Source organism: Sinocyclocheilus rhinocerous, unplaced genomic scaffold, assembly GCF_001515625.1.
Source record: "Sinocyclocheilus rhinocerous isolate Xijiao unplaced genomic scaffold, SAMN03320098_v1.1 scaffold1295, whole genome shotgun sequence".
NCBI classification, from domain to species: domain Eukaryota; kingdom Metazoa; phylum Chordata; class Actinopteri; order Cypriniformes; family Cyprinidae; genus Sinocyclocheilus; species Sinocyclocheilus rhinocerous.
The window spans coordinates 112,190-127,651 of NW_015660499.1; the positions used below are offsets into that span (position 1 = coordinate 112,190).

General features: G+C 35.1%; 2 protein-coding genes across 2 annotated transcripts in view; one reads left to right on the forward strand and one right to left on the reverse strand.

The window, feature by feature from the left end:
• LOC107725068 (cyclin-G-associated kinase-like) overlaps positions 1-10,454 on the forward strand; it is a 39,418-nt gene extending 28,964 nt beyond the window's left edge. The window contains exons 22-29 of the mRNA XM_016534211.1: positions 1,809-2,234; positions 3,111-3,245; positions 3,479-3,619; positions 5,899-5,985; positions 6,604-6,852; positions 8,225-8,373; positions 8,491-8,667; positions 9,747-10,454. Coding sequence (XP_016389697.1) covers positions 1,809-2,234; positions 3,111-3,245; positions 3,479-3,619; positions 5,899-5,985; positions 6,604-6,852; positions 8,225-8,373; positions 8,491-8,667; positions 9,747-9,848 — 1,466 coding nt within the window. The 3' untranslated portion in view covers positions 9,849-10,454. The remainder of the gene's footprint in view (positions 1-1,808; positions 2,235-3,110; positions 3,246-3,478; positions 3,620-5,898; positions 5,986-6,603; positions 6,853-8,224; positions 8,374-8,490; positions 8,668-9,746) is intronic.
• Positions 10,455-14,251: 3,797 nt separating this feature from the next.
• LOC107725113 (UDP-glucuronosyltransferase 2C1-like) overlaps positions 14,252-15,462 on the reverse strand; it is an 8,064-nt gene continuing 6,853 nt past the window's right edge. The window contains exons 5-6 of the mRNA XM_016534265.1: positions 15,207-15,429; positions 14,252-15,059 (exon numbers count right to left, since the gene is read on the reverse strand). Coding sequence (XP_016389751.1) covers positions 14,777-15,059; positions 15,207-15,429 — 506 coding nt within the window. The 3' untranslated portion in view covers positions 14,252-14,776. The remainder of the gene's footprint in view (positions 15,060-15,206; positions 15,430-15,462) is intronic.

Genomic DNA, 15,462 nt, shown 5'->3' on the forward strand with positions numbered 1-15,462 from the left:
CAAGCGCAGTTAATTAATATTAAAGGGTTAGTTCACCCAAAAATGAAAATTAGCCCATGTTTTACTCACCCTCAAAGCATCCTAGGTGTATATGACTTTCTTTTTTCAGACGAATCCAGTTGGAGTTATATTAAAAATTATCCTTGCTCTTCCAAGCATTAGAATGGGAGTAGGCAGTTTTTGTTCAACAGTCCAAAAGACGTCAAATAAAGCGCGCGGATCCACAATAAAACGTGCTTCACACGGCTACAGGGGGTGAATAAAGGCCTCCTGTAGCGAATCGATGCGTTTTTGTAAGAAAAATACCCATATATAAAATGTTATAAATATTTTTTTCTCACTTCTGCTAACTGTCGTACGTGGCAGCCGTTCCGGCGGATGACGTAGAATGAACGCGTTTGAGCATTTGCCGGTGATTAGTGACGAACGTGGAAGCGCGGAGGAGAGAGAACAAAACAAAACGCCCGTCACGAATTAGAAGCACAAAACAAGGATTTGTAAAGAAAATTTTTTGAGGATTTTGATATAAGCCAAAGGAGACTGGTTTTCCTTTGCTAAAGTAAGGAAACTTTGCTTCCTTTGCCCCTGTAAACAAACTCGTGAGACTAGCATATCTCAGAGGCGTGCGCGACACATACGTCCTACGTCATCCGCCGGAACGGCTTGCACGAATGACAGTCAGCAGAAGTAAGAAAAAAGTATTTATAACATTTTAAATATGGATATTTTTCTTACAAAAATGCATCGATTCGCTACAGGAGGCCTTTATTCACCCCCCGGAGCCGTGTGAGGCACGTTTTATTATGGATATATGCGCTTTATTTGACGTCTTTTGGACTGTTGAAAAAAAACACCCGCCTAATCCCATTCTAAAGCTTGGAAGAGCAAGGAAAATTTTTTATATAACTCCGATTGGATTCGTCTGAAAGAAGAAAGTCATATACACCTAGGATGCCTTGAGGGTGAGTAAAACAAGGTCTAATTTTCATTTTTGGGTGAACTAACCCTTTAACAACCTTATAGTAAAAAAGTGTTACCATTAGTTGTCTCTGCACATTAAAGATGAAGTGTTTAACTTTTCGTAATGTTAAAATTAGTAATTTTTATTTTACAGGGTTCAACATTTCACTCACATTTACGATATGTGTGAACTGTAAAATGTATTTAAGAACATGTGTGCAAATATAAAAGTAGGTCCACGTGAGTCCTTAAAGTGTCTTAAATTCAAATGTAAGGTTAATTATAAAGTCTTAATTATCTTAAAAATATACAAACCAAATTCTTAATTATCATTTTAGAAGATCTTAAATTCAGGTCTGGAAAACAGGAATTGTGATACATCTTAATGTGATTATTAAACTTCAAAGGCTGTGATTTAATTCAATAAATGTGAGTGCTGCACATTTTAAAGTCAAAACAGGCTATTTAAAAGAGCAACTGGAATTAGTAAATACATTTCAAAATAAGAGTCCCATCTGGTTATTGGTATTTTGGTTATACAGTATCTGTACAGTAGATTCAATGTTTAAAATATAAATAATTCAGTTATTTTTAAAGCAGAAAATCAAAAGATCTAGTGTACTTGTAGTTAAAAAAAAAACACTTTATTAAGGAAAATGATTTGATAAATTCAAATTAAACCCTCTTTGCTGAATTTTATGGCACATTTTGTTCCCCAATGGCATTTATTACATAGAAAGTGATTTTATGTCATTTGCATGCGGAGCATCATCTTTTTGCCAACCAAAGCACTTTTATTATGTTTCATGCACTTAAATTAGCTGTCCTGCATTATGGTGTATTTACAGATGGCAGTCGGCAGTTCGATTGTTCTGACTGCCAATTGGAGGACCAGGATGATTTGAGTGGCGGCTCGGAAGAGGAATCAGTGTCTTACTCCGCCCCCATTGACGGGACTCTGTCACGTGACACTAGTGAACCACTCTTCGAGGCAGACTTCACAACCACACCACCTGACCCTCAGCCCGACACAGAGGACCTGCTCGGCCTGAACTCTGACCCTGGTCCTCCAGCCTCCAGCACTCAGCCGTGCGTTGCTAATGAGACGGGTTTAAAAAGTTCTGCCAGTAACAGCGATTTACTGAACGACCTGTTTGCCCCTCCACCCAATGCTGTGCCTTCAGCTAATGCAGAGGACTTCATAGGAGAAAGTACAGGAGAAGATCTCTTCTTCTCCAACACATCCAGCCAACCGGCATCAACCGCTAATAAAGGTAAGAGAGATTGTGTATGTGAATGTTTAAATGTACTGTTTAGTACCAATAAACTGGTAATGAAATGGTTGCAGGTTTGACACCTGGAAGATATTATTTACCTTAAAGTAATTACCTTGAAGTAATGCATTTGACCCAATGTTAAAGTGGGACCATCTTTGTATTAAAAATGTACTGCAGCTTGCTTTAAATAAAATTACAACAAATGAAATACATTAATAAGTATATATTTTTTTAAAAAGTAAAAAATCTAAAGACATTAATATTTTGGTTAAAGAAGGCCTGTTTTAGGAACAATTTGCATTATGCCACAATTTATTTTCCTCTCAAATTTTATATATATATTGTGACATTATATATTATATTGAGACATTATTTATGCATAAATCAGCGCATTTTTATTGCGCTGATTTATTTTTATGATTTATTTATATTAAATAAATAGTAAAATATAAATAAAGAAATTAATATTTATGATACATACAGGAAGGCAAAAAAGCAACAACATCAAAAACAAAGTAACATTAAATAATTCAAGCAAAAAGGAGGTAATGATAAAAATAGAAAATACTGCTATAGGATTATGTCCATTATTGTATTAAAGAAATTAGTCACCAGTGAGAAGAATAATGAAAATATGCATCACAGTAATGAGGACAGACGAAATACAGTAATTTAAAATAATTTCAGTAAAATTGGTTCAGTTGTCTATATGCAAATATAATTTTGTATTTTTTGCTTTTGATGTTGGGGTAAAATATCACCTGGACATGTTCTTTGACGTTTTCTCAGTGTTCTTATTAATTTATTTATTTATTTAACATTTTATGAATGTGTTTTCAGTCGGTCTAAATTACACTGACTTTCTTTCTGTAGACTTCTTTGACCCCTTCGGTGTGGGGTCAGCGTCTTCAGGCTCCGATCTGTTTGGTGACCTCCTGGGGTCAGACAGTGCGAGTAGCGGCTTCAAAGCTCCAGCTCCTGCATCCAACTCCAGCCTCTTCAACCTCAGTGAGTTCTGCTCTGATATACTTACAAATCAAAACATTGGAATACTATAACATGTTATTCAGTATAATTTATTATTGTCTTAGTATTTAAAAGGACACAAAAATTGTGGCTAATGAGAGGATTTTTTTTTCAGTTAGTCCAAGTTAATTTGTCAATTTAATTATTTATTATTATTTTAAATATAAATAAACATTAGTTTACCTCTGAAATATGTGTTTGAAATGTTTTGTCAGATAAGTTAGCAAGCGAGACTCCTAAGATGACATCGTCAGCGAGTCAGCCTGATCTGTTAAGTGGCTGGGAAAAATGGACCACAGGAGGAACCAGCACGACTATTAATGTGACCACTGCTGCCAGCAAACCCACTATGAGTGGTAATCAATCGGTCATTCAGATAACCACACCTTAAATCGGTCAAAACAGTCACTTGGTTAAATTGGTAATACTTTATAATAAGGTCTAATTTGTTATCATTAGTTAATGGATTAACTAACATGAAGTAACATGGAGCTATATATTTTGGTTACACTTTATTTGAAGGTTTCTTTGATACAATGTAAATGTAGAATTTATATTGGAGTAATACTAATTAACAACATGTACTTGGTATAGGATCAGGGTTTGGTTTAGGGTTATTTGTTAGGATGCACAGTATTATCAGAACGTTATCGGAATTGGCCGAAAAGGTACCACTGCATTGGTCTGGAAAAAAACGGAGTGATTGTTTTGTTTTTTTATAGTTATTTTCAAAGCTTTCAATGTACTCTCATTATAAAAATAACTTTTATTATAGTTTTAGTAAAAAAAAAAAATTTTTACAATCTCTGCACAAAAGAGACTTGGTGTTGTTTTGTAACGAAAGGAAATATAGCAGTATCGGCATCTGCTATCAGCCAAAATAAGTTTATCATATCGGCATATTGGATATTGGCAGAAAACTAATATTGTGCATCCCAAGTTATTTGCTTGTAATTCACTATTTACAATTTACAAGCTATTAATTTGCTATTTACTATTATATAGCATAATTTACTATTATTACTATAATAAGTACCTGCAACGTGTAACAAGGACAAAAAAAAGTGCTACCTTAATTTCTAGTTTATTAACAGTAATTTATTAAAGGGGTCATATGGTGCAATTTCAAGTTTTCCTTTCTCTTTGGAGTGTTACAAGCTGTTCATGCATAGATAAGATCCCTAAATTTGCCTCAAGTCTCAAGCCCAAAGAGACATTCTTTATAAAAGTTAAGACTCGTCCACGCCCTCCTTAAACGCCTCATTTAAACACGCCCCCACATGTCTACGTCACGATGTGGGAAGATTTGCATAACTCATTTCTCCGATCACAAATGCAGACATGGTTTTATGTTTACGCGGCGCAAAACGCAACGCGTAAAAAGACAGTCTAAGTCATTATAATCCGTAATTATATCCGCACTGGATGCAGCAGATGCCTCATTTGTAATGGGTTTTAATGTTTTTGTCTCGTCGCGCCGGGACACGCTTTTTTAACCTTAAACCGCATAAACACATTGCATTACACCAAATACACCAAATAATGTTCTTTTTTAGCAACATCATATGACCCCTTTAAATGTCCATGTTTGTTCACAGCTTTTATTTATGTATCATTGAGATACTGTTATAGTTACTATTAATATTTTTAATTGGTTGTTTTTACATTTTCTGTTTTCATTTAAATTTTAGTCAAAGTTATTTATACAGTGGTGTGAAAAAGTGTTGGCCCCCTTCCTGATTTCTTATTTTTTTGCATGTTTGTCACACTTTAATGTTTCAGATCATCAAACAAATTTAATATTAGTCAAAGATAACACAAGTAAACACAACATGCAGTTTTTAAATGAAGGTTTTTATTATTAAGGGAAAACAAAACCCAAAACTACATGGCCCTGTGTGAAAAAAGTGTTTGCCCCCTAAACCTAATAACTGGTTCGGCCACCCTTAGCAGCAACAACTGCAATCAAGCGTTTGCGATAACTTGCAATGAGTCTGTTACAGCGCTGTGGAGGAATTTTGGTCCACTCATCTATGCAGAATTGTTGTAATTCAGCCACATTGGAAACATGCAAAAAAATAAGAAATCAGGAAGGGGGCAAACACTTTTTTCACACCACTGTAGTACTATATATAGTACTATACTACTATATAGTCTATATACTATTTTCATTCATTTTTATTTAATTTTTGATTTTAGCTATTTTAGTACATAAGATAAAATGGGAAATGTTGCCTTGGCAACTAGCTGAAATATTTATTTATATTCGTTTGAAGTTTATTTAAAAATGTTTTTTTTTTGTTTTAGAGCTAGTTAACTGTAATAACCCTGGTTCACAGTGCATTAACATTAACTTTGAAATGTGTTAGTAAATGTTGAGATTGAAGCTAAGATTAAAAGATGCTTTTGTTTATTGTTAGTTCTTGTTAAGAAATGTTGTTACCTAATGTTACCAATTGATACGTAATTGTAAAATGCTAATGTTGACTCTGGTCATACAATTAAACACTTCCTAAGTTGACTAGCAAATCAGATTTCTGTTTAATCATTAGAGTGCTCATAAACCAGTTGCGGCAGCCTATAAAGCATTTAAAACATTAATTTTTTTTAATCCATTGACTTTGTGTTTGTGCAGCCTCAGGAGTCTCATCTTTCTCCAAGGCCAAATCTCAAAGCTTTGACCCCTTCGCAGACCTGGGCAACCTGGCCTCAACACTACCTGGTATGTTTCACTCTGTAAAATTTACTTTGTTTACTCTTTACCGGACTGCTTTCTCATATATCGCTCATATCACGCAACTATTATACTATTTACTATTATACAGCATAATTTACTATTATTACTATATTATTAGTATTACTATAGTGAAAAGTGTGATAGGCCAGTCATAGCGCAATGGAGGCAGTGCCTATATTATTATTATAATATATAATATAGTATATACTATACTATATTATTACTATAATAAGGGAAGTCGTGGCCTAATGGTTAGAGAGTCGGACTCGTAACCCAAAGTTTGCGAGTTCGAGTCTCAGGTCCGGCAGGAATTGTAGGTGGTGGGAGTGAGTGTACAGCGCTCTCTTCCACCTTCAATACCACGACCGAGGTGCCCTTGAGCAAGGCACCGAACCCCCAACTGCTCCCCGGGCGCCACAGCATAAATGGCTGCCCACTGCTCCGGGTGTGTGTTCACGGTGTGTGTGTGTTCACTGCTGTGTGTGTGCACTTAGGCTGGGTTAAATGCAGAGCACTAATTCCTAGTATGGGTCACCATACTTGGCCACATGTCACTTTCACTTTCAAGTACCTGCAACGTCAACTAACCTGATTTGTGTTTAGGTTCGTCCAGTGCTGGTTTCTCTGGCTCAGATTTTAAAACAGCGCCCTCTGCAGGAATCCCTAAAAACTCAGGTCAGCAGTGGCAGCAGACTCCTCGGCCCTCCTCTGGCCCAAGCAAACCCTGGATGCCTCCAAACTCAGCGCCTAGACCCTCCAAACCTGCTACCCAACCGGCTAAACCAAACTACAACCCTAGTTTCAGTGTGATCGGTGGACGAGAAGAGAGGGGGATCCGTGGGCCAGGCTTTGGTACGCTTTTACCAGTTTTAGAACGAATATGCATGAAAAAAATGCAACTATGTATATTTGCAAAAAAAAAAACATTTAATATGACATGTGAGAGGAGGCACTGCCTCCATTGCGCTATGATTGGCCTATCACACTTTTCACCCCATAAATCCCGCCTCTTGTTTTCTAGTGCGTTCCGCATCCACAAAAGAATCTGAATTAGCAAATAAAGGTGTTAATGGGGTGACCAATTAAAAAGCAAGTAAACAACTCATCCACTTAGATATCAGGGCTTTGTCACATCAAAATCCAACTTGAAATGACTTGTAAAGTGTTTTTTTATTGAGTAATCAGTTAAACTTTGGAACATCTCCATGTCTGTGACCCTCATGCCACCTGCAGTGTTTACTGAGCTTTGATGACTAATGACCAAAAATTAAGATTACTTCTAAAAAGCAAATGAAATATAGATGTAATCTGAAATTTGTTTCTGCATGCTTATAGTTATTATTTTGGAACACCACTGGTTTCAGATATCTGATTGTCAGTATTAAAGCTTTAAAATAGTATATTTCTGATCAAGATTAAGTCAGCCTCTCTGGGTGACTAAATGCAATAATTATCATGGACTGTTTGGTGTATTTATCATTCATTAAAGGGATAATTCATCAAAAACATTTTTGGAAAACCATCAAGTTGTTCCAAACCTGTATGAGCTTCTGTTAGGGATGTAACGATTCACTCAACTCACGATTTGATTCGATTCACGGTTTTGATTTCACGGTTCGATTCACTATATATTTTTTTTACAAAATGAGATTTAAGACAAATTATAAATTAAATGTTGCTGCACCTATGAACTTTAATATGCTTTATACAGAGGCAAGAGGAAAATAAAAAATACCATCTAAACTTTTCTAAAGACAGTAAGTTCCCCTCAGACATACATTCATATAAACTCCTACCCCTAACTGAATCGCGATTTGTTTACAATCTCAACCGATTTGAATTGTCACATATATTAATCGATTTTCAACCGGCTCATGGTTAATCGTTACATCCCTAGCCTCTGTTGAACACAAAAGGAGATAATTTGAAGAATGTTGGTAACCAAACAGTTGATGGTAGCCATAGTATTCACATAGTATTTTTTTCCCATACTATTAAAGTCGGTGGCTACCGTCAGCCGTTTAGTTAACACGATTCTGCAAAATATCTTTTGTTTAAGAGAAAAAAGAAACTCGCACAGGTTTGGAACAATTTAAGAGTGAGTAAATGGTGACAGAATTTTCATTTTTGGGTGAACTATCCCTTTAATGCATTTCAGTCATAAATGTGTTGTGGTTGTTATTGTGTTTTTATTTGTGCTATATTGTTTGTTTGTGTCCTTTAGGTCCAAAGCCCAAAGTGAAAGGAGATGACTTTGAGGATCTATTATCAACACAGGGTTTTGGCTCCAAACCCGACAAGAAGATGCCCAGAACTATTGCTGAGATGAGGAAGCAGGAGCTGTCTAAAGACATGGACCCTCTCAAACTTCAGGTACTTCAGCGGAATTTACAAAAAAAAAATTTTTATCTGTTTTTTTTTTTTTCCCCAAGAACATATGTACATGTAAATGTGCTTTGGGCTGGATGATGATGAAGATTCATATATTAGATCTTAGATTGGATCGAGGGGAAGGAGAGGAACATCAGAGCGCTGCTCTCCACGTTGCACATGGTCCTGTGGGAGGGAGAGACCCGCTGGAAGCCCGTCAACATGGCAGATCTGGTCACACCTGATCAGGTGAAGAAGGTCTACAGGAAGGCTGTGCTTGTTGTGCACCCAGACAAGGTATGAAAGATTTATATTCACATATTTACAACTTGTATAAATCGTTTTTGATCCAATAAATCGATATTTTCTAAGGTCAACATGAAAATTGACTCTTAATTGACCCTTAAGTGTTATTGTACACAGTTTGTCAGTGCACATTTTTCAAAAGAATTAAATTTTTTCTTAAAAATGTAAAAACTTGGCCTCTAAATTTTTTTTTCTGCTGACAGCTAAGGCTATGCAGGTGGAGAAAATCATTGTAATCAATAATACCACAGTCTTAACACAATCCAATCAATTTAAATCATGTTTATTGTATGTATGTATTTATTTGTGTTTATGATGTATTTATTTGTTCATTTTTGTTTCTATTAATTATTTGATGCTTATTATTTATTTATTTTTTAATTATTTATTGTTTTCCTTTCAGACTTGAGAATTTGGGGGTAAAAAAAGTAAAAATATTTACTTTTTTTATATTTTCTTAATATATTGATTGAACAATATATGATTTAATCAAAACAATATCTAAATAAATAATATGGATACAACTGTTTATTAAAATAATAAACAAACAAAAATACACAAATAAACATCAATAAATTAATAAAAACATAAATAAACAAATACCTAAACAAATAAATATATCCATACATACGATAAACATTTTATTTTATTCTTTGATTAATATTAATTCATATTTGTATTACTGGCAATTCATTAAAATTATTAATTGTTTCCTTTTCATTTCAAACGAGAATTTCAAGGGGATTTTTTTTTCAAGAATATATATATAAATTAAGCAATATATTAATTATTAATTTAAAAAATAATAATAAACATTACAAATATTTATTGATAGTAATACAGTTACAGTATTGATAGTAAAAAAAAAAAAAAAATTTTTTGTATTAAAAAAGTATTTAAAAAAAAAACTTTGTAATTAATGAAAGTCCAAAAATCTATATAAAGATTCATCCATCCATATGTATGTTGATTATTAAGAAAATAAATAGAGTCATATCTGATTTAATTTCAGTGCTAAAGAATTCTAATATGGAGCTATGAAGAAATAACCTGTTTTTCTGGTCTTCCAGGCTACAGGTCAGCCGTATGAGCAGTACGCTAAAATGATCTTCATGGAGCTGAGCGATGCCTGGTCTGAGTTTGAGAACCAAGGAGCCAAAGCCCTGTTCTGAGCGTGCTCAGTGAGCATCTGCCAGGAGCGGCGGGCCCCCTACAGGCAGCCTGAGGCTTGAGGAACAGTCTAATCTCTTCCTGAACTCTGGAGTGAAACCTGTGGCGCTGGATCTCTCATCCTTCAAAAGGGGAACATGCTAGCATCCTTTTGGCATTTGTAGATGATTAAAAACCATGCGCGCACACACAAACACCTGAAAATACAGTCTGTGTCTTGCACTTCAAAAGAGCTCCAAAACAGATGGTTTCTGGGATGAAGACGAAATGACTATCGCTGAACTTTTTCCATGTCATTCTATGCATCACACTATTGTTTTCACTTTTTGTTTTTCAATCAGTGTGGCTTGTCACTTACTGATGTAAATAATCACTCGACTGTGTGTGTGTGTGTGTTTGAGGGTGGATCATGTTCATATGAAGCTAAAGCAGAGGTTTTGACTTCTGTGCTCCACGACGTGAAGGCTTCAGTTTTGTCATGTTTTCACTGATCTCTAGTGTTAATTCTCTCCAGGCACCTCGTGGGAAGGTGTGTTTGTGTATTTGTGGGTTCAGGGCTCAATTTCTGCTGTCCAAAGGGTATTTCAGTGACCGAAAACAAACTTAACAAAAAGTGTGAGTTTTCCATATTTTTTTTTTTTTATCTCAAGGACCATTCAGAAATGTCTGTGTTATTTATTGTTCTGAAAGCTGTACATGGCTAATTGGTGGATATAAAAAGGACTAAAATAACAAATTTATTGTAAACGATGGAAGAAACAAGCTAAGCATTTTGCAAAACTAAAATCATTCCAAAGCATCTACTAATATGAATGTAAGGTTGTGAGTTTTCCATATTTTTTTTTTTTTATCTCAAGGACCATTCAGAAATGTCTGTTATTTATTGTTCTGAAAGCTGTACATGGCTAATTGGTGGATATAAAAAGGACTAAAATAACAAATTTATTGTAAACGATGGAAGAAACAAGCTAAGCATTTTGCAAAACTAAAATCATTCCAAAGCATCTACTAATATGAATGTAAGGTTGTTGTTTTTTTGTACTATTTTCCACAATTTTTTATTTTTTATGTTTCCATAATCTCTTAATAATGACACTAGAACATTTGCACCAATCCCTCAGGACATCAGGCCAAATTCAGTGTCCAATTGAAAAAAAAAGTCTGATAAAATAATAATAGACAATTATAACAGACATTAATAGACAATGAAGTGAGGGTGGAAATTTATGCTGTTTTTATATATAGACCTATAGTTTGAAATATTTCATCTTATAAAAAAAAAAACAATCAAGGACTGGAAGAAAATGCTGATTGGTAAAGACTTGGCGAGTCGAGTTCTGTAACCTGCTGTATATCTGCGATTCTTCATGTCTGATGCTTGGAGGCGATGTGGTCTGACTAAACAAAACCAAATCCTTCATCCGTGTTACCGGTTTCTGAGCAAAAACATTTGCAGTTAAAGGGACCGAGGGACTGGTTCAGATTGTTGGTTCAGTGTTTTTAGTGATTTTGGAAATGTTTTGGCTTATTCACCCTCCACCAAAGTCATAAACGATCATAAATGTTTCAAACTGCCATTTGTGTTCAAAATCTTTATTGGTTGCATAATTGGTGAATATGTTGAATGGGCTCTGATTTAAATGAATGACTTAATTTAGTCTATAAATAAATGTTCTTATTCTGTGAATATATACTTATCTTCCCCAAGAAATGAACAATGCTGCTGCATTTTGGTGGAGCGTGAATATCTTCTAATAAGACACATTTTCAATCTTTTTGCCCACTCCGCTTTTCTTTGGATGTCAAACTAGTGTTTCTCACCAGCTGTCTCCTGCAGTGGAGAACAAAATCATAATACCACGGTCTTAAAATATATTTTTGTCATATTTTCTTTTGTCAAATTTTGACCAATAAACCATAATCATGGTTTGAAGGTTTGGTTATCTTCTCTCACACTCTTTTTTTTCTCTCTCTCTCTCTCACTCTCTTTTTAATATTAGTCATTCGCGTTTTAGTGCCATGTAAAAAAAAAAAAAAAAAGAAAGTAGGGCTGGGTAAAAAATATCGATATCTCGATATTAATCTATTGTTTTTTACGGAACGATATCGGTTCTTAAATCCCAAGAATCGATTAGTCTAGACTGTTTTCAGTTAATGGACGGAACATTGAAGGGTACTTACCATCCAATAAATCGCAATAAGCATTGTGCTTTGGTGCTTTTTAATATGAAACAAAGTCTCAGGTTTCAATTTAATTGCAGTATTCAAACAATAAATGCCGTTTTGGCGCTGTTTAATCTGGAGTGACACATCGCTGTAGCGCCTCAGTTTAACAGACGCGGCAGCGCGTAGTGCACGTGACAAGGGTACTTACCATCCAATAAATCGCAATAAGCATTGTGCTTTTTAATATGAAACAAAGTCTCAGGTTTCAATTTAATTGCAGTATTCAAACAATAAATGCCGTTTTATTTCCTCCGCGCAAAGACGTCAGTATAACAATGTCAGGTAATGTCACATTTACCTCAGAAACAAACATATTCGGTGACCATAAACTCGTTTGTCAGCCAGAAAAATAAACTGTAGAGAGGGTCATTTTGCTAAATATATGCACCATATAACATATTCAATCCGAAGGTAAGTTAAAAGAAAGAGTACAACTTTACAATACATATCCTGTCTCATGTAATCGCTCAATCAGTATTTCCTCCGCGCAAAGACGTCAGTATAACATCTTGTAAACAATGTCAGGTAATGTCACATTTACCTCAGAAACAAACATATTCGGTGACCATAAACTCGTTTGTCAGCCAGAAAAATAAACTGTAGAGAGGGTCATTTTGCTAAATATATGCACCATATAACATATTCATTATAATTTTTACTGTTCTTATGTTTAATTTATGTTTGAATAAATCCATCAATTTTTTTATGACAGCCACCATTTATTTACATTTTTATATATAAAAAAACGAATTGAAGTAGAAATATTATGTAATTGTAACTTTATTATTTAAAAAACTTAATTGTGTAATTTTAACAGTTGTATGCTATAGCTTACAAATCAGTCAATTTTAACCTTCAATATTATAGCAATGTAGTACCAAATGACTCATGTATATTTTACAGCAGTAGTTGAGAGATTTTTTTTCCTTGAGAGAATTTGGCATACAGTACTGTACCTGATACATATCCAAAGTAATCGGTATCGAATCGAAAGCTTGTGAATGAGAATCGAATCGAATCGTGAAATTTGTGTCAAAACCCAGCCCTAAAAAAAAGTGTCACCTAATGATAATGCGTAAAAATTAATCAGTAAAATTAATGTAAGAGAATTTACGTCTGCATGGCGATACCTAATGTATTTAACTTAAGGTGGAATATTTGTCATTCAGGTGACGTTATATTTGAAACTAATATGTGACCCTGGAGCACAAAAGCAGGCATAAGTTGCACGGAGATATTTGTAGCAATAACCAAAAATACATTGTACCAGGGTCACGTGTTTTTTTTGCAGTATTCAGTACTGTGATCAGCATGCAAGTTTTCTGTATTTCAAAATCTATTTAACTCAGTCGATTATCGATTAGTTATACATTTTAAACCGTATGCAGTACGCTAGTGCATCATCGTGGTCTCAGTTTCACGCAGCTTCTGTGACTTCATCATTGACCACAACGCTCTAGAGACTTGATCTTAAATGCAACATAATTTAGCTTTACTCTTGACCTTTTACAAAATTATACTAATGCAACGTTATACCCTCAATACAGCTTAAAAAGTAAATAGGATTTTAAACTTGTATGAATAAAGTGCTCGTTCTAACAGTTGCGCTAGACGTCTATCAGTAACGTACTAATCAACTAAAATGGACTACAGTTCAATTTAGGACCATCAGCCATGCAGCAAATCTCTCGATCACCAAACCTTCTCTAATCATCTCGGGTTTTAACCGATCATATAAGGAAAATTGACAGGATCACATGAGGAGTTCGCTAGCTTGTTGATGGTCGACTGCGATGTGTGAAGTAAGCTACTGAACCAAGCAGTAACTTACGACTTTAAAATAAAAGTCCCGTTGCAGTGATTTACAAGACCGCTGGGGACGATATACATTTTTAATATGCAAAATATAAATGCAGAATATTTCTACAATTCCTAATGTATAAAAATGTTATATTCTGCATTACATTATACTTAATTTACATTATACTAGTAAGCAGACTTTTATCCAGTGACTTACAAATGAAGAAAAACAAGTGCAAGACCCAACAACATTATCATGAACACAATGATGAGTTTCAAATAGTACAAACACTACAGCAGCAATATATCTGCAGAAAAGCAAAAAAGATTGTTTAAGTTTTATTTATAAACTCAATTCCATTCAAATGTATTAGTGCTTTCCACAATAGGCTATAGATCATTCCAAAAAAGTAAACAAAGCAAGGGTGACATCAACAAGACTTACTGTGATTAAGAATGACTGTAGCCTACTCTAGTTTATTACTGTACGTCCATCTGAAGTTGAGGGATGTGGTGATGAGGTACATCCATGAACTACAGTGATTGTGCATGTGCACTGGCTGGTCTAGCCTGAATAATATGCTTTTTTTAAAGGTATATGAGCAAAACTAATAACTTTGATGAGACAGTTGTTGTCAGATTTCATTGGTGATTTCAAATATGAAATGTATTTGTAAGCTTGGGGAACAGTTTTAGAGAATTCAATGTTTCCCCATTCAAAGAGATAGGAACTGCACTTGCATGCCCGAGAGGTGTTTCAAAGATGGTCACAGAGTGAAATGACTTGTCCTAAAGGGACTTTGGTTAATAACAGTACAGCTACTGGACCTCAGGATGGACATCCCATGGTGTGGGCAGAGAGACATAATGTTCAGTGCAAAAAAGGGGTTTTCCAAAAGCTTCATCACTCTTTTTTGCTTTTCCTCTTTGATCTAAAACAGCAACGCATTATGAATAATTTGCACATTTTAAAGAAGACGTAGAGAACTACAGTGAGGACAGTGATGAGAAAAGCGAACACATCCAGACAGTGGTACTGGTACCAGGTAAGGTTGTGGGCCTCGACACGCAGGTGTTTAGCGCCTTTATTGCGCATGACGAACTCAATCCAGAACACAGACTCATCCAAAGGCTTTACTGGTCTGTCATGATGAATCCTGGACAAATGCAACACATTCTCTTTATACCTGCGGAGATGAAGACAAATACTGTTATATGTCTGTGTATGCTGTGTGTAGTGCAATAGAGAACATAGAGCCATCAAGATATCTAGACTGATGTCCAGAGTCCTGTTATGCACTGGCACAACTGTAAATCTGATATGAGTGACTCACGAGGGATCATTAATGACGGCATTGAGTCCATCCACCAGGTCTTGCGGCTCCATGGTTTTGATGTTGTCTATAACAACAGCAGCACCTTTTGCCTTCATATGAACTAAATTATCAGGCTGGTCAGCAAACAAGGGGATCCCGACCATTGGAACTCCATGATATATGGCCTCATATAAGCTGTTAGTGCCTCCATGAGTGATGAATGCTCTGGTTTTAGAGTGACCTGATCAGGAGGTAATGGATGATTAAACAAGGA